This window comes from Anolis sagrei, chromosome 2 (assembly GCF_037176765.1).
Source record: "Anolis sagrei isolate rAnoSag1 chromosome 2, rAnoSag1.mat, whole genome shotgun sequence".
In the NCBI taxonomy this organism is placed as follows: domain Eukaryota; kingdom Metazoa; phylum Chordata; class Lepidosauria; order Squamata; family Dactyloidae; genus Anolis; species Anolis sagrei.
In genome coordinates, this window is record NC_090022.1 from 208,036,463 (window position 1) to 208,055,244 (window position 18,782).

The window sequence follows — 18,782 nt, forward strand, 5'->3', positions numbered from 1 at the left end:
GCTGGTGTCACAGTTAAGCTATCATGTAATAATAATAATAATAATAATAATAATAATAATAATAATACACTTTATTTATATTCCACTCTTTCTCCCTGGAGGGACTCAGGGCAGATTCCAGTGCACATATAAGGCAAACATTCAGGGCTTTTTATACAATGAACAACAACGACATACAATACACAAACAAGGTAAAGTCCTTCCCTTTTTCATCTCTGGCGATGCTCAACTCCGGTCATAGGGAGATGCTCTTGTTCCATTTTTCCATGTGGTGGAGCCTGTTTGTCCATAGAAATCTCCGATCATGTTGCCAGCATGTCTGCATGGAGTGCCCTTTTACCTTCCCATCAAGGAGGTACCTATTGATCTACTCACATTACATGCTTTTGAACTGCTATGTTGAAAGAAGCTAAGGCTAACAGTTGGGAGCTCACCCCGACTCGTGGCTTTGAACTGCCAACCCTGATCTGAGTCCAATTAATGATTTCTTGCAAAGAAGCTCAAAAACTCTCACAGTAAGATGTCCTGACCTCTCTTTTCAGCTAACCAAAAGTCCTTGAAGTTATTAGACCAACTTTTGGCAGGATCCTAGACAATAACTCTTTCATTTCTAAGAAGGTTCCCCACCTCATGCGAGTAACTTTTGCTGGCGTGATTATTTGTGTATTTGCAACTTTCTGGTCCAATGTCCCTCGATGTTTACCATAGATTCATTCTAGAAGACCTAGAGGCTCTTAGAAAGAACAGCTCTCTAGAAATCTCTAAGACCCCTTCTACACAGCTGTATAAAATCCACATTATCTGCTTTGAACTGGATTATATGGCAGTGTAGACTAAGGGCCCTTCCAGACAGGCCCTATATCCCAGGTTTTCTGCTTTAAACTAGATTATATGAGACTACACTGCTGGATAATCTGGGCAAAACAGAAAACCTGAGATCAGATCCTGGGATATAGGGCCTGTCTAGAAGGGCCCTAAAATAATCCAGTTCAAATCAGATACCGTGGATTTTCTGCTTTGATAACCTGCTTTAAGTGGCAGTGTAGAAGGTGCCTTAAAAATGGGTTTTCATGGGGGAGTGCGTTCTGAGCCCTTTTCCCAGCTAATGTGGAGGGCTGGCTGTATATGGTATTATTCCATGCTATAGTCCAGTGACATAGCATTAGGCAGAAAGTAAAAGTATCTCAGAAAAATATACTTTTGTGTGTGTTCAAGGAATGTCTATAAGTTGAGATGTAAGGCTTCGCTATGCAGGTCTCCCCCTGCTGACCACAAGGATATTCCTTCCAAGTGAATGTACCCTTAGGATCACAAGACAAATTTGATACTGGATGAATCCTTGTGACATTTGCACAGAATTTTCTCCAAAGAATCCCATCAAAGTTCAGGCCATTCCTAAATACTCATTAATTTTGTGTGTTGATATTTAAACCTAAACTGTATAAGGCCCCTTCCACACAGCTGAATAAAATCCCACATTTTCTGCTTTGAGCTGGAATAAATGGCAGTATGGACTCAGATAACCCAGTTCAAAGCAGATATTCTGGGATTTTCTGCCTTGATGTTCTGGGTTATATGGCTGCGTAGAAGGCCTTAAGAAGACTCTCATCAGAAACAACACCTATGTCTGTGTAACCTGATCATTTTTACTTTGAACTGTTTGGGCATTTTCTGGCCCTTCTGGGCTACACAGAAAAAAGGCAGCAGTTGTGCAGCATTCCTTTTTTCCAATCAGAAATAGACACCTGGCACCACCGACTTCAGCCATAGAAATGAGCCCATTCACAGGTTCAGAAGGGCAGCTGCAACATGCAGACATTCAATGGCATGCTGCCCTGTCAGTTTCTGCAAGAGCAAAGATCAGTTTGCCTAAGCCATGGGTGATAGTGGGATAAACCACTGGATCAGGGAGATCAGCCATGGAGCTCATCAGGTGGCTTCAGGCAAATGGGTCTTTCGGCTTAATAGGAGCACTGGTAGGATAAAAAGACAAAGTATATAGACACTGGCTTGAACATGGGGAAAGAAAGGTGAGAGACAGGCATTGTCCAGTAGAACACCATCCTTATGTTTGAGTGTTTCCAGCTCATTGCTATAATCTTGCAATTTCCCAGCTTTTGAGACAAACCTCTACAAGGTGTCCAGGAACTCTTTCGCACCACTAAATTATAGTGCAATACTAGAGCGAGATAGTAGGCTTGGGCGGTTTCGTTCGTTAATTTCGTAATTCGTTATTAATTTGTATTTAAATTAGCTTACGATCCAATATTGAGCCATGCAGGAATAGTGTGAGGAGTAAATTAGATTCGAAACATTTTTTTCAATTTATTTCGTAATTATTTCGTAATTATTTCGTAATTATTTCGTAATTATTTCGTAATTATTTTCGCATGTCTGGTGCAAGTTTTATACTTGTTGTTTGTTTTATCACACCAACAGTCAACAACAGAGGGAGAGGGAAGCTTCAGAAGTTCCCCCTGTCCCATTTGGAGGTTTTTTTAGCATATTGCACAATTGTGTCTGCCATTAACGAATCGATTCGTAATTATATGAAATTTCGAATATTTTGAAATTTTTAAAAGGAAAATTTCGGAATTATTTAAAAAAAACACAAGGGCCCCCTAAAAACAAAATGAGTTTAGAACCAAATTTTTCCGTGGTTACCCAAGCCTACGAGATAGCCTTGAAGGACTAGAGCAAGATAGCCTTGAAGAAAAGTGTTTGTGTGAATTTACAAATGTGGAAAGAGATCCAAGTTCTTCATTTAGCCCTAGTGCCCCAAGAAAAAGAAAAATCTCACAAAGAGTCAGGTAGTAACAGCCGCTATTCATAAATTTCACAAGGATGTATTTATTTATTTTTTCACATGGCAGGAGGTTCGTTCACAGTTAGTGCATTGGAAACATAATGGACTGAAAAAGGCATTCCAATAAAAATAGTGCAGGATGGATCTGTAAAATCAATCCAGTTTGGGAAAATATGTAGGTGCTTGAAATGATTTTTTTTTCTACAGTAAGTTTCTGCTTATCTGATGGGTTAGGGACTGGAGCATTGTCAGAAAATGGAATTGGTTGCAAAGTGGAATCCAGGTTTCTCTACGTTGCAAGTGCAAAAGTAACTGTAGAGGTCCATGAATCAACTGGCAGGGGAAAAAACCTTGTAATTTATGAAAACACAAAACAGCAGCAGTGACTGAAAGAGCAAACCATGGATCAAAATTATGGAACATAATTTAGACCTGTTAAAACAATGGAATGTTTAAAATGAGTCCCCAATAAGGGAGTGATGCCTGTAATCTTTTTCTGAGGATCACAGTCATGAAATGGTCCCTATTATTGCGATCTATTTCTTTGTGGCTTCTTATTGAGATGTTACTTGCTGCAGTTCTTCCTCTCTCCTGCTACCTGCAAAGAGCAACAAACTAGCTAGCTGCACTCTTTGAATACACTAATATGTGTAACTGGCAGTAAAAAGAGACTGAGTGGCCGCTCCACTGCTCTTTCCAGAAGTGACGTATTGGCCTTGGCAAGCCAAGCTATTGATCTGAAAACAAAGAGAAAAAAGAAGAGTTAGTTGGTTTTAACAAATAAAGAGGTAAGCACACACTTAAAAGGGTTTCTAATTTCTCTGTGCAAGGAAAGAGTAACATGTTCTGAATGAAGTCCAGTAGTAATTACTACCGGCCTTCCATATTTGCTGGGATTAGAGCACAGTACCATCATTTAAGTGAAAACCATGGATAAAAAACAAATGCTATTTTTCCTACTTAAGTGAGCAACTCTGAAACTTTCTAGATCTTACAACACTGGAAGTGAACCTTAGACTTATTTATTTATTTATTTATTTGCCGTATTTATATACCGCCTTTCTCAGCCTGAAGGCGATTCAAGGCAGTTTATAGTCCACAAAATTTGATGCCCCAACAACATAAAATACAATTAAAACATTAGCATATAAAATATAAAACCATGCAAAACAAATAAAACATAAATCCTCAGCATCTCCTTACTGAAATAATTATCCAGTCACATCATCCAGTCGTTCTGTAAGTCCTTCTTTGCCTGTTACACTGCATTTGCAATGCTTGCTCAAAAAGCCAGGTTTTAACTTTTTTGCGAAATGTTAAGAAGGAGGGGGCCGATCTAATATCCCTAGGAAGGGTGTTCCACAGCTGAGGGGCCACCATTGAGAAGGCCCTGTCTCGTTCCCGCCAAATGCATCTATGAAGAAGGCAGGACCAAGAGCAAGTCCTCCCCAGATGGTCTTAAAGTCCTAAATGGGTCATAAGGAGAGATACGTTCACATTGGAGGATCTGAAGATTCCCAGAGAGAACATTTTGAAACAAATCTGTAAAACATCAAATCCACAAAGGGGGGGGGGCACAAATGTGGAGGAATAACTAGGTTTCTTCTACTATTTATTTATTTACTTATTTACTTATTTATGGCATTTATATCCTGCCCTTTTTACCACAAAAGGGACTCAGGCGGTTTACATAACTGGCATTATTCCATGCCCAAACAACAATAATTAAAACAATTAACAATTTAAAACAACATTAAACAACATAAGTAAAAATTAGATGGCTATTGCACATAGATTCAAAGCCAGATAGTCAAATAATCATAATCCAGGGTCAATTCCAACTGTATTTATACTGGGTTAAATGCTTGCTCCCAAAGCCAAGATTTCACTTGTTTGCGAAATGATGGGAGGGAATGGGCCGATCGAATCCCACTAGGGAGGGAGTTCAACAGCTGAGGGGCCACCACTGAGAATACCTGTCTCTTGTCCCCATCCGTCATGCCTGTGAAGATGGTGGGTCTGAGAGCAGGGCCTCCCCAGAAGATCTTAACCTCTGTGATGGTTCATAGAGGGAGATGCATTCAGACAGGTAAGTTGGGCCACGGCCATTCAGGGCTTTATAGGCCAAAGCCAGCACTTTGAATTGTGCTCTGTAGCAAATTGGCAACCAATGGAGCTGGCACAACAGGGAGGTTGTGTGCTCCTTTTATGCTGCTTCCGTTAGCAATCGGGCTGCTGCACATTGGACTAGTTGAAGCTTCTGAACAGTCTTCAAAGGCAACCCCACGTACAGTACATTACTGTAGTCTATACAAGATGTAACCAGCACATGGACCACTGTGGCCAAGTCTGAGTTCCCAAGGTACAGGCGAAACTGGTGCACAAGTTTTAATTGTTCAAAAGTTCCGCTGGGCACTGCTGAGATCTGGGATTGCAGGCTCAGCGATGAGTCCAAGATCACGCCCAATACTACTTTCAATATCCCTCTGCATTGGGAATCTTTCAAAGCAGGAGTGGACAACTACACAGGATGGGAATGGCACTGGCCCCACTGAACCATCCCAAATATCTCCCCTCTTTTTACTTCTAAGTATGCCTAGATCTACTTCTAGACCTAAAGCAACCCTAGGGATTAAAATGTATTCCTCCCTGGTGGATAGGAGGTATTGATGGCATTTTGAAGGCTTAATTTAAAACTTAAACTGGGCATCTGGCAATCTCTAGGGGCCCTCAAACATCCTTGAGTGGGAGTCTAAGGCAGGGGACTGGTGATGTTTCGTCCATTCCAGTTTTAAAGGCTTACCTTTGCCCGTTTCATGAAAGCTTCCTGGGATGCCTTCTTGTTCTCAGGTTTGCCAGACCAGGCAGCCAGAGCCGAGGCTTGCAGGGCCCGCCCATAGGAGAAAGTCAGCTTCCAAGGTTTAGGCAGAGGGACCAGATTGATGGCATTGAGGTGGATGGAAGCCTCCTCTTCACTTTGCCCTCCAGAAAGGAAACAGATTCCTGCAATTCAAATTAAAAAAAGAAGGGAATGTCAAAGAGAACCGAGAGAAAGTGGGACCAGGAAGAGCTGGATTAATAATCGTCACACTGTGTGCATCACAGCATATCACCTGGTCAGTCCCTGCAAATCTGGTTTGTACCAATTAACAGGAAAATCAAGTGAGTTATTTAAAATATTTGTACATTATCTTTCAGGACAAAATTCTTTGCAAGACAGATTCTAAATAAGAATTGTAAAATACAAATCCAAAAAGGCCCTCCAAATATTTTTTCAAATTCAAAGTCTGAAAAGTCATCAACATTGAGTAGCTGAGATAATGAAACCTTTGCTTTCTGATGGTTCTGTATACACATAAAGGAACCTTGCTTCATGTACAAAATTATTTAAAATGTTGGGTATGAAATGAATTTCAGGCAATGTGTATCAGATGTAGGTGAAAGGACTCTGGAACACCCTCCCCAAAGACATTAGACTAGCACCCACGTTGGCAGTCTTTAGGAAGAACTTGAAGACCTGGCTATTCCGATGTGCCTTTCCGGAATAGGATAACTCCCAGGTCTATGTCCCAGTAGCACTTTATTAGAGTTTAAGACTCTCTGCACATTGCACTTGCCCAGAAATCCAACATACCACCAGCCACACTTTTTAACCTGTACCTATCACTGGCCCGACCCTGGTTTTATTGTGTAATGGTGTAATGTTTGTTATTACTTATGTTTTAATTTTTTAAATTTGCTTTGAATTGTATTGTTATTGTTTTGCTGTTGTTACATTGAGGCCTTGGCCTTGTAAGCCGCATCGAGTCCCTTGGGAGATGCTAGCGGGGTACAAATAAAGTTTAATAATAATAAATAAATAATAATAAATTAATTATGTGCTTAAACTCAGTCTCATCACCAAAATATCTGATTATGATATGTAAAGTCAAGATAAAGATTTCCCCTGACATTAAGTCTAGTCAAATCTGACTTTGGGGGTTGGTGCTCCTCTCCATTTCTAAGCCAAAGAGCCAGCATTGTCCGTAGACACCTCAAAGGTCATGTGGCCAACCTGACTGCATGGAGCACCGTTACCTTCCTGCAGAAGCGGTACCTATTGATCTACTCACATTTGCACCTTTTCAAATGGCTAGGTTGGCAGAATCTGGGGCTAACATTGGGAGCTCACCCTGCTCCCTGGATTCTAACTGCTAACCTTTCGGTCAGCAAGTACAACAGCTTAGTGGTTTAACTGGCTGCACTACCGGGGGGGGGGGGTGTATATATATTTCATTGCAAAATCCAGAACATTTCTGGTCCCAAGTTTTTCAGATAAGGGTACCCTATTTTTTGACACCTCTCTACTTGCTATCAGCAAAAAACCATGACATCCAAGCCACATATGTCTGAAACATGTAGCGGCAGATCAAATTCATGAATAGTTCTAGGTACAGAAAAACATGCCTGAACTAAATGAAACTAAGCCATAAACATCTAGATGGAAGCATGCAAGTGCAGGGAGGTAAATTTGATAGAAATATAGCAAGAGCTGATAATATTACCAGGGACAGCAGCAGGGACAGTGCGGAGGAGAGCGGTGACAGTTGCCATGGCCACTTCCTCAGGGGTGTACCTCTTGGTACAGGCTTGCCCAGCCGTCACCATGTTGGGCTTCAGCAGCGTCCCCTCCAGGTAGACATGGTGGTCATTCAGAGCCTTGTAAACAGCAGCCAGCACCTGGGACGCACAGGAGAATTTGGAGTGAAAACCTTGTGGTGCAATTCTATGTGTGTTTGTTCAGAAATAAGCACCATTGTATCAATTGTGTTTAATGTCAGGAAATAATGCACAATATAATTGACTATTCTGCTGTATTCCTGGTGAAGCTTTCTTTCTTCTAATATTTATTTATCGTATCAGAAGCAAGTTGAGGGTACAGTTAAAATGCACTTAAAAACACAAAGTTTTAAAAACTAGGCATTATGCTGAATGTCCTTTGACCAGAAGCTGGCCACTTGGAGTGCCTCAGATGTCGCTGTGAGAAGGTCCTCCATTGTGCATGTGGCAGGGCTCAGGTTGCATTGTAGTAGGTGGTCTGTGGTTTGCTCTTCCCCACACTCGCATGTTGCGGTCTCCACTTTGTAGCCCCATTTCTTAAGGTCAAATGGACTTTTTCAGGAGCAACCATGACAATAATCTCAATCAGCATCAAAGGCATGTCAGCTGCCAAAGAACAGCTACTTTATTAACTGTGTCGAGATAAAAAATGTGATGTGCGGTATGTCCAAGAAACACATAGGGATAAACAACAGAAATGACCAAAAGTTCCAGGAAGGATCTTAGTGGTAGAAAGACTACATGTGCAGTATGGAAGTGCTGTCTTTGTAGTGAGCCCAGTGCATTTGCATATTAAGCCAAGGTAGGGACTTTTGCCCCATCAGACATTGCCAGACTTCAACTCCCATCAAACCAAATTAACATAGACAATGAGGATGGATGATGGGAATTCGAGCCAACTAGATGACCAGATGTTCCTTATCCCCGACCCTATCAATGACAGATACAATGTGTACTTGAGAAGAGAAGTCCTGACCCAGATATTGATCCAGCCATTATATTACAGGCTGTCATCATGTTATCGAGATTGTTCCCATAGAGAAAAAAGCTATGATTGGTGGGTGCATTTCATGCCCAATACTAGAGGCAATGTGCTTCTTTATATTAGTTATTGAGGAACATAAATTCATTCATGTCCTGCTTGTAGGATTTCCATAGGCCATTGTATGGACCGAATGATGGACTGGGTCCAACTTCAGCCTGAAGCTGATGTTTTAGATCTGATTTGCACTGCAAGAAGAGGCAATTATTTAAAACTACTTTAAGCTCTGGAAGAACGAGGTAAAACATTTTCAAGCAAAGGGAACAACAGGCATTCGTGTAAATCTGGAATGTGCAGCTGTTTGTGCCTCCAGGGGCCACACTTGTGTGTGCATGTACACATAAGCGCAAATAAACAACCTCAGAATCCCTATTGGGAGAAAGTGAAAAGACTTTTTCTCTTAATTGCCAGTGAAATAGATCTCAATATCCTTGTATTGACACTAGTAGAAAAAATATTATTATAGCAAGGACAGGAAAGTGAGTTAGGAAAAGATTCAATTGAGGTGGAGTCTTATGCATGAGACCATGCACTTTATAAACTCAGTGCTATATTCCAAACTATATTCTGAATCCAGCGAAGTTGAAAGGCTGACTGTAGACTGCAGTTGAAGCTTTTCATCAATGTGATCTGGGAAGGTGATACAACTTATGGTAGTCTCCTTACTTTTTCTGTGACATACTGGCACCGCTGAAGGTCATGGTCTCCATCAGGAAGAATCTCTGGTTCCACAATAGGGACTAGTCCATGCTGGAAATGATAATTCAAAAAACAGAGTTGAATGGTAATCTAGATAGCCTGTATTTGTTCTTGGTGAGAGTATCAAGGAAGAAAAAAAAATCCACCACAATTCAAGCTCTCAATGGCATATCAGCAAGTACAGGAAAGTCATACCTGTTGGCAGATGCTGGCATAACGTGCCAAAGTGTTAGCATTTTCCTGGATGGCAAGAGTAGATGGGGTTGTATTTGTGATTTTCAGCACGGCACGCCACTTGCCAAAATCTGCTCCATCCTTCTTGTACTGGGCACAACGTTCAGCAAGGCCATCCAGACCTAGAGGCCAACATGGGAAGGTATCTTAATATCTTCCAAAAAGCATCCCTACAACAAGTATTGCTCAGTATCTTCTAGAAACACTGTTATCATGACTTTGGGGGCTAGAATTCAGAAACTTTAGAACAGTGTTTCTCAACCTGGGGGTCGGGACCCCTGGGGGGGATCACGAGGGGATGTCAGAGGAGTCACCAAAGACCATCAGAAAACACAGTATTTTCTGTTGGTCATGGAGATTCTGTGTGGGAAGTTTGACTCATTCCTATTATTGGTGGGGTTCAGAATGCTCTTTGAGTGTAGGTGAACTATAAATCCCAGCAACTACAACTCCAAAATGTCAATGTCTATTTCCCCCAAACTCCACCAGTGTTCACATTTGGGTATATTGTGTATTATTCGTGCCAAGTTTGGCCCAGATCCATCATTTCTTGAGTCTACCTTGCTCTCTGGATGTAGGAGAATTACAACTCCAAAACTCAAGGTCAATGCCTACCAAACCCTTCCATAATATTTTCTGTTGGTCATGGGAGTACTGTGTGTCAAGTTTGGTTCAATTCCATCATTGGTGAAGTTCAGAATGCCCTCTGATTGTAGGTTAACTATAAATCCCAGCAACTACAACTCCCAAATGACAAAATAAACCCTCCCCCAACCCCACCAGTATTCAAATTTGAGCATATCAGGTATTTGTGCCAAATTTAGTCCAGTGAATGAAAATACATCCTGCATATCAGATATTTACATGACGATTCATAACAGTAGCAAAATTACAGTTATGAAGTAGCAACGAAAGTATTTTTTTGGTTGGGGGTCACTACAACATGAGGACCTGTACTAAGGGGCTGTGGCATTAGGAAGGTTGAGATCCACTGCTTTAGAACATTTCATGTTGTATGTAAATGTATGCTAGTAGTGTTCTTAATCCCTGCTTCTGAGGGTGGCAGTCAGTCACTATTCTTGCTTGTCTGCGTTCTATTTTTTTTAAGATGACAAACACACGAATATACATACACATATCAGGCTTGTATTTCTTGAGAGTTCTATTTTTAACAAGTTTAATATTATATTTTAAGATTGTAATGTTAATTAATATTTTAAAGTGTTTTAAATGTTATATTATATTGGTTGAATTGCCTTTTTTTGTTCACTGCCTCAACCACCTTTATTGGATGGGGAGGGGCGATATAAAAATTAACCAATAATTGAGCCATGCAGTTATCACAGTCTGAACCATCTCACAAAAGGGCTGTTGTAGTAATAAAGGAGGGTAATAGGTACAATGACTCACCTTGAATGGTGGTTTCTCCATTTGTTCCTGCCAATGGAGCTGTGCCTTTATCCAGCTGTGAATATTTAATACTACCATTAGCAAAACACTATCAAAATGGGCTGAGGGGTGGTTCTATATGTTTATTGCATAAAGGAAAGAACTAGTTCCAGCACTGTCTGCACTGGGTGCATTTTTTATTTATGTGATTTTGTACCATCTAATAGACCGGCTATGCATTACTCAGCTCTTCCAGAGAAGTAAGAAAGCAAAAATGATGTGGGAATCATGGAGCCCCCCAGATGTCAAAGTGGAACTCCCATTATCCTTGGTAAGGAAAGCTGGAAGCTGCAGTCTAACTACATCTGGAGAGGCATGTAAGTCCTGGCCCCAGCAAACCAGGATCCCCCTTCCTTCCCCAACAAAGTTATAGAATCATAACAGAGTTGGAAGAGACCTCATGGGCCATCTAGTCCAACTCCCTGCCATGTTGGAAAAGTACAAAGTATCATAGGAGGCCCAGGCATAGGCTGGGCATTTCTTCTTTTCTATGCTTCATGCTGGTAAACATTCTGAAGATAGTCACCTTGATTCCAACCACAATGCCCTTGTCCTTGATGACTGCGGGGAAGAGCTTCCCAGTGTTGTCCTTCTGATAGAGGGTCTCATGGAAGAATATGACTCCTCCAATCTGTTGGCTGATTGAGTTATCAGAGGAGAAGAGGATATCACGGAAGGCACGACGGTTCTCTTCAGTGTTCTCCACTTTAATGCGCTGCAGCCTGTTGCCCATAGTACCTAGAAAGAGTCGCCAGATGTCAGAGGCAGAAAGCTGTATAGTATAATCTCCAAATGGGTTTACCGTGGAAACAGGAAACAATGTCTACATTAGCCAATATATATTTTGGTGCCCCAAATTTTAACCCTGTTTCTGGGTAGATTTAACCGCCTGATTCAAAAAAATGGCACCAGTTTATCCCTATCAGCTCTAGTTTGTGAGATACAGAACATATGGCATTTATCAGTCGCCATCTGTTCACCCTTAAAAACCATGATAATAACCATATCTAAGAACTAGAGCTGGTGCTGTCTGTCCAATGCATTTTTCTGACACAATGCCCCAAATAACACCAGGGACAGACCTAAAAATCATGACACCTAGAATTGTTATGTTTTGTCTGTCTCGATACAAATTAAATATGTCTGGCAGGGGTTACTGCTTAGGCGTATCCACTTTGGGTATTTTCTAGGTCTTCCAGTACCAATCTGTGGCAACTTCCAGCAGAATCACTCCATTAAAAACAATTGGAAGACCTAGAAAACTCATAGAGGATGTATTTTGTCAAATGCAAGTAAGTGGAATTTTGTAAGATGTAAGATGCCATATTACCAAATGCACTTGGTTTATAGCAACTTCATGTCAATTCCCTCTTCACTATCTAGTGAGCTCAAAAAATTCAGAGTGAAATTATTGGAGGTATTCGCTGTAATATAGTCTCAATTGGATGCTGTGAGTTTTCCAGACTGTATTTCCATAACTTGTCTGCTTGAGGCAAGTGTGAATATCACAATATGTCAACTTGATTATCATTTAATGGCCTTATAGCTTCAAAGCAAGGCTGATTGTTTTCTGGGACAATTCTTTGTTGGGAGGTGTTAGCTGGACCTGATTGATTCTTGACTGGGATTCCCCTGTTGTTGTTGTTTTAGCGTTGGTCTTTTTTTTACTGTCCTGATTGTAGAGTTTGTTAAAAAAAGGTAAAGGTAAAGGTTTTCCCCTGATGTGTCGACTCTCGGGGTTTGTGTGCATCTCAATTTCTAAGCCGAAGAGCTGGCGTTGTCCATGGACACCTCCAAGGTCACGTGGCCAGCATGACTGCATGGAGTGCCATTAACCTTCCTGCTGGAGTAGTACCTATTGATCTCACATTTGCATGTTTTCGAACAGCTAGGTTAGCAGAAGCTGGGGCTGACAGCGGAAGCTCACACCGCCCCCCAATTGAACTTGTGACCTTTAGGTTAACAAGTTTAGCAGCTCAGCGGTTTAACCCACTGCGCCAGCAGGGGCTGCAATACTGGTAGCCAAATTTTGTTCATTTTCATGGTTTCCTCCTTTCTATTTAAATTATCCAACAAAGGATCCCCCAGATAGCAGCAATCAGCCAGCAGTTGAAGCTACAAGGCCATTCTTTGCTAATCAAGGTGGCCAACTGAGATATTCACAACTAGCTCCAACAGACAAGTGTTCTTTCTCCCACCTGAACATTCCACAGATATATAAACCCCGCTTGTCTAGTTTCCAACACACCTAGTGGGTGAAACATCAGGAGAGAATGTTTCTGGAACATGGCCATACAGCCCATAAAACTCACAGCAACCCAGTGATTCCGGCCATAAAAGCCTTCGACATCACATATTCTCAAACGTTGCTCCGGTTCCAACAACTAAAGTACCCATTTCAATTACCATGTGGAGCAACCCATCCTGAACTTCACCATTTCTGATTTCAGTTGCAGAATTTCATGTTGAACTGACTTGTTACAACACAAGTAAAAATAAATATCCTCTGTTCATACAAAACTAAGCAGTCTTTTCTCAGTCCTCTTGTGTGGAGAATTGGTTATGTGGTGTGAAAGATTCCAATTTGCTATCCCCTTATGTGTGATCTGAAACCATAAGGCTCAGGAAGGGGTGAATAATTTCATCAGAACTGAATCAGTATCTTATCTCTGAATGTCCTTTTTTGACCTGCACATGACTATCCTGGGTACAGGGCTAATATCTGCCATAAATTGATACAGAAATCTCACATTAATGATGATTACTCAATAAAACTTACCCACAGATTCATCTGCAGCCAGGATTCCTTTGCCAGAAGCCACAATCCTTTGAGCTGTGTCTGAAAGAGCCTTTTTCTGCTCTGGAGAGAGCGCTGGAAATTGATGGGTCATGATGGCTGAAAAAAAACAAAACCACAGTTTTAAATTAAATAAACAACTGGCGTTGTTCCACTTCTGCTTACACAACTACTAGCAAAACTAGTAATTCAGATGAGCCAATGTTGAAGCTTAATACAGTTGCAAAAAGTTCCCGAATGCCTTGTGCGATGCCATCTGCAAGTGGAACCAATGGTTACAGTTTTTCTGTGCTGCAAGGAAAGCGGCAGGTTTTGCACAGAGGATACAAGCTGATGATAGTGGCGCCAACACCAATGGATACACTGAATCTAAACTGTCTAATTAATGTAGTTTGACTCCATTTCAACTGCCATGGCTCAATTTTATGGAATCCTGGGATATGTAGTTTGGTGAGGCACTAGCACTCTCGGGCTGTGGTAGCACAGTGTTTAAAATCGCTAACTGCAGGAAAGGCTGCTGACCAGAGGTCAACAGTTAGAGCCGTAGCAAACTAGGATTTTGCGAGAGCAAACTAAGCCAGGACGAGCGATGCTCCGCCTCTTTCTCTGCCTATTTCCCTTTGCTAGGGCAGTGTTGCGAGCATACGCTCGTGACGCAGCAAACTACAGGACGCTTGCGCTCGGGCTTGCTCCGAAGCCCCGCCTTTTTCCCCCCCGAGGCTGCTCTCTCTCTTGCTAGCGTGCCTGTTTTCCATTGCAGAGGGCAGGGATGCGAGCGTACGCTCACAGTTGAATTCTGCCAACTGCGAGAGTACACTCGCATCGCTTCCCTAGCAAGGGAAAACAGGCACACTAGCAAGAGAGAGAGCAGCCTCGGGGGGGGGGGGGGGAGGCGGGGCTTCGGAGCGAGCTCGAGCACAAGCTCGCTCTCGCTTCCAGTAGTTTGCTCCGGCTCTTAGAAGCCGCGAGCCAGGCTGAGCTTTCGACTGTCAGTCCTAGCTTCTGCCAACCTAGCAGTTTGAAAGCATGCAATGCGAGTAGATAAATAGGTACTGCCTCAGTGGGAAGGTAAAAGGGCGCCCCAATCAGACATGCTGATGAAAAGATTGGAGATGTCTATGGATAGCAGGCTCCTTTGGCATGGAAAATAGAGCAACAGCGTCTCCCCATGGCCGGAAGTTGAGCATGGCCTCCAGATGCCGAAAATGGGAAAAGGGAAAGCCCTTTACCTTATGTGTTATTGTACGTTGCTGTTTGTGTAAAAAGGCATTAAATGTTCATCTTATGTGTACAGTAATCTGCTCTGAGTCCCTCCAGGGAGATAAAGCGGAATATAAATAAAGTGTATAATTGTTAGTGTATTAACTACAACTCCCATGGCTCCATAGCATTAAGCCATGACATTGAAAGTGGAATCAAGCTTCATTCATTCTACAGCATAGATATTCCCTTAGGTAAAGGTTTTCCCTTGCCATTAAGTCCAGTCGTGTCCTACTCTGGGGTGTGATGCTCATCTCCATTACTAAGCTAAAGAACCAGCATTGTCCATAGACACCTCCAAGGTCATGTGGCCGGCATGACTGCATGGAGCGCTGTTATCTTCCTGCTGGAGCGGTACCTATTGATCTATTCACATTTGCATGTTTTCAAACTGCTAGGTTGGCAGAAGTTGGGGCTGATATTGGAAGCTCACGTCACTCCCCTCATTCGAACCTGTGACCTTTTGGTCAACAAGCTCAGCAGCTCAGCACTTTAACCCCCATGTGCCACCCGGGGGTCCAGATATTCCCTTAGTCTTGGGAAAAAGGCAAGCAACAAAGTTAGCAATAATAGCAACAACTCAAATCTGCGTATGGTTCCTTGAAAAAAAAAATAAGGTAAGCCTTAAGTGTTTTGACAGAGATTTCCTTTTACTTAAGATTGCCACTGCTATGATGTTTCTGGTCAGTGTGAATATGGCGTACTCAGTGGCAACTGCACTTTGGATGGTTGGAGTTGCAATTCAGATAAGTCAGTATCAAGCTAAACCAGCAAGCAATTGTGGCATCAGCCAAGTGCAAATAAGAGTGAGTCACCTATACACCGCCTATCACTTGAGATGGGTAAATTAACTGGTGTCATGTGGGAGCAATCTATCCACATCTGTGATAATCCACAGAATTGGGTTTTTCCCCCAGACACACAATTTAATTATGCACTGCATACATCTTTATATACAGTATTACTAGCAGCAGTTCAAGGAAATAATTTCAGCATCTAAAATTTATATTCTTATGGCGAAGAAGGCTTTTTAGGGGCCCTTCCACACAATTATATAACCCAGAATATCAAGGCAGATAACCTACAATATCTGCTTTGAACTGGAATCTCTGAGCCCACACTGCCATATAATCCAATTCAATGTGGATTTTATAAATCTGTGTGGAAGGGCTCTTGATTGTACTTTTTTTTTCATTGTATGGGAAACCAGATCTGAGTAAGAGAGCCCTGTTGCTTATTACAAAGAGGCTGGAGCTACACTGCCATATAATCCAGATTATCAAAGTCGATAATCCACTTTATCTGCTTTGAACTGGATTATATGAGTCTACACTGCCACATAATCCAGTTTAAAGCAGATAATCTGGATTTTATATGGCAGTGTAGATGGGCCTGAGGAGGTTGTGCATCTATCACAAATTCTTCCCTTTGGAGTACCAAGACGTGCAGAAGTAGAAAAAACTGCCCTCCAGTTTTTTGACCTGCAACACTATCATGGGGATTATGGGAGTTTTATATAAAAATAATAACTTGTTTGGCAATGAAAATTAAAATAACAATCAATGCTATGGAATTGTGGGGGTTGTAATTTTGCAAGGTTTTTAACCTCCTCTGCCCAAGAGTGCTGGTACCTCATCAATCTACAATTCCCATGATTGCATAACATTAAGACATGGCACTTAAAGTGGTGTCAAACAGCATTCATTCTACAGTGTCGATGCACTCTGAATCAGATCCAGCCAAACTCTTCTCATGCATTTATTTATTTATTTATTTGCTATATTTATACCCCACCCTCTCTCACCCCAAAGGGGACTCAGAGCTGCTTACAAGTTATATGTACATACAATATATATTATTAGCATAGCACAATATTAGTATTATATATTACTTTATTGTACTATACCACTATACTGCAATATTATTAGTAATATTACATGCAATATATATTATATTATATTGTATTATTATTAGTATTATATTGTATTACATTATAATATCATAATCAATATTATATGTACATACAATATATTATATTAGCATAGCACAATATTAGTATTACATATTACTATATTGAATTATACCACTATACTGCAATATTATTAGTAATATTACATGTAGTATATTATTATTATATTATATTCTTATATTGTATTATTATTAGTATTTATTTATTTATCGTTTCAGGGGCAGACCAAACAGTTGCATTGCATTTTTAATAAACAAATAAACAAACAAAACACAAACACATGACTGTATATATGGTGGTTGATTAAATGTCCTTTGACCGGTAGCTGGCCACTTGGAGTGCCTCTGGTGTTGCCGCAAGGAGGTCCTCCATTGTGCATGTAGTAGGGCTCAGGTTGCATTGCAGCAGATGGTCTGTAGTTTGCTCTTCTCCACATTCGCATGTCGTGGATTCCACTTTGTAACCCCATTTCTTAAGGTTGGCTCTGCATCTCGTGGTGCCAGAGCGCAGTCTGTTCAGTGCCTTCCAAGTTGCCCAGTTTTCTGTGTGCCCAGGGAGGAGTCTCTCATTTGGTATCAGCCATTGATTGAGGTTCTGGGTTTGAGCCTGCCACTTTTGGACTCTCACTTGCTGAGGTGTTCCAGTGAGTGTTTCTGTAGATCTTAGAAAACTATTTCTTGATTTAAGTCGTTGACATGCTGGCTGATATCCAAACAGGGGATGAGTTGGAGATGTCACTGCCTTGGTCCTTTCACTATTGGCTGCTACTTCCTGGCAGATGTCAGGTGGTGCAATACTGGCAAAACAGTATAATTTCTCCAGTGGTGTAGGGCACAGACACCCTGTGATAATGTGGCATGTTTCATTAAGAGCCACATCTACTGTTTTGGTGTGGTGAGATGTGTTCCACACTGGGCATGCATACTCATTATTAGTATTATATTGTATTACATTATAATATTATCATCAATATCATATGTATATGTTGTTGTTGTTCATTCGTTCAGTCGTCTCCGACTCTTCGTGACCTCATGGACCAGCCTACGCCAGAGCTCCCTGTCGGCCGTTACCACCCCCAGCTCCTTCAAGGTCAGTCCAGTCACTTCAAGGATGCCATCCATCCATCTTGCCCTTGGTCGGCCCCTCTTCCTTTTGCCTTCCACTTTCCCCAGCATAATTGTCTTCTCTAGGCTTTCCTGTCTCCTCATGATGTGGCCAAAGTACTTCAACTTTGTCTCTAGTATCTTTCCCTCCAGTGAGCAGTCGGGCTTTATTTCCTGGAGGATGGACTGGTTGGATCTTCTCGCAGTCCAAGGCACTCTCAGCACTTTCCTCCAGCACCACAGCTCAAAAGCATCGATCTTCCTTCGCTCAGCCTTCCCTAAGGTCCAGCTCTCACATCCGTAGGTGACTACAGGGAATACCATGGCTTTGACTAGGCGGATCTTTGTTGCCAGTCTGATGTCTCTACTCTTCACTATTTTATCGAGACTGGACATTGCTCTCCTCCCAAGAAGTAAGCGTCTTCTGATTTCCTGGCTACAGTCTGCATCTGCAGTAATCTTTGCACCTAGAAATACAAAGTCTGTCACGGCCTCCACGGTTTCTCCCTCTATTTTCCAGTTGTCAATCATTCTTGTTGCCATAATCTTGGTTTTTTTGACATTTAGCTGCAACCCGGCTTTTGCGCTTTCTTCTTTCACCTTGATTAGAAGGCTCCTCAGCTCCTCCTCGCTTTCGGCCATCAGAGTGGTGTCATCTGCATATCTGAGGTTGTTCATGTTTCTTCCAGCAATTTTCACCCCAGCTTTGCATTCATCCAGCCCCGCACATCGCATGATGTGTTCTGCATACAAGTTAAAAAGGTTGGGTGAGAGGATGCAGCCTTGCCGTACGCCTTTCCCAATCTTGAACCAGTCTGTTGTTC

The 18,782-nt window shown here is 41.7% G+C and overlaps 2 protein-coding genes across 2 annotated transcripts in view; one reads left to right on the top strand and one right to left on the bottom strand.

Moving 5' to 3' along the window:
* The window catches only part of LRRC19 (leucine rich repeat containing 19), a 180,265-nt gene that overhangs the window by 2,296 nt on the left and 159,187 nt on the right, over nt 1-18,782 (top strand). The window lies entirely within an intron of this gene.
* Nucleotides 2,831-18,782, bottom strand: part of ALDOB (aldolase, fructose-bisphosphate B) — a 28,262-nt gene continuing 12,310 nt past the window's right edge. The window contains exons 2-9 of the mRNA XM_060762469.2: nt 13,609-13,725; nt 11,356-11,567; nt 10,791-10,845; nt 9,342-9,502; nt 9,114-9,197; nt 7,351-7,525; nt 5,610-5,809; nt 2,831-3,543 (exon numbers count right to left, since the gene is read on the bottom strand). Coding sequence (XP_060618452.2) covers nt 3,448-3,543; nt 5,610-5,809; nt 7,351-7,525; nt 9,114-9,197; nt 9,342-9,502; nt 10,791-10,845; nt 11,356-11,567; nt 13,609-13,720 — 1,095 coding nt within the window. The 5' untranslated portion in view covers nt 13,721-13,725 and the 3' untranslated portion in view covers nt 2,831-3,447. The remainder of the gene's footprint in view (nt 3,544-5,609; nt 5,810-7,350; nt 7,526-9,113; nt 9,198-9,341; nt 9,503-10,790; nt 10,846-11,355; nt 11,568-13,608; nt 13,726-18,782) is intronic.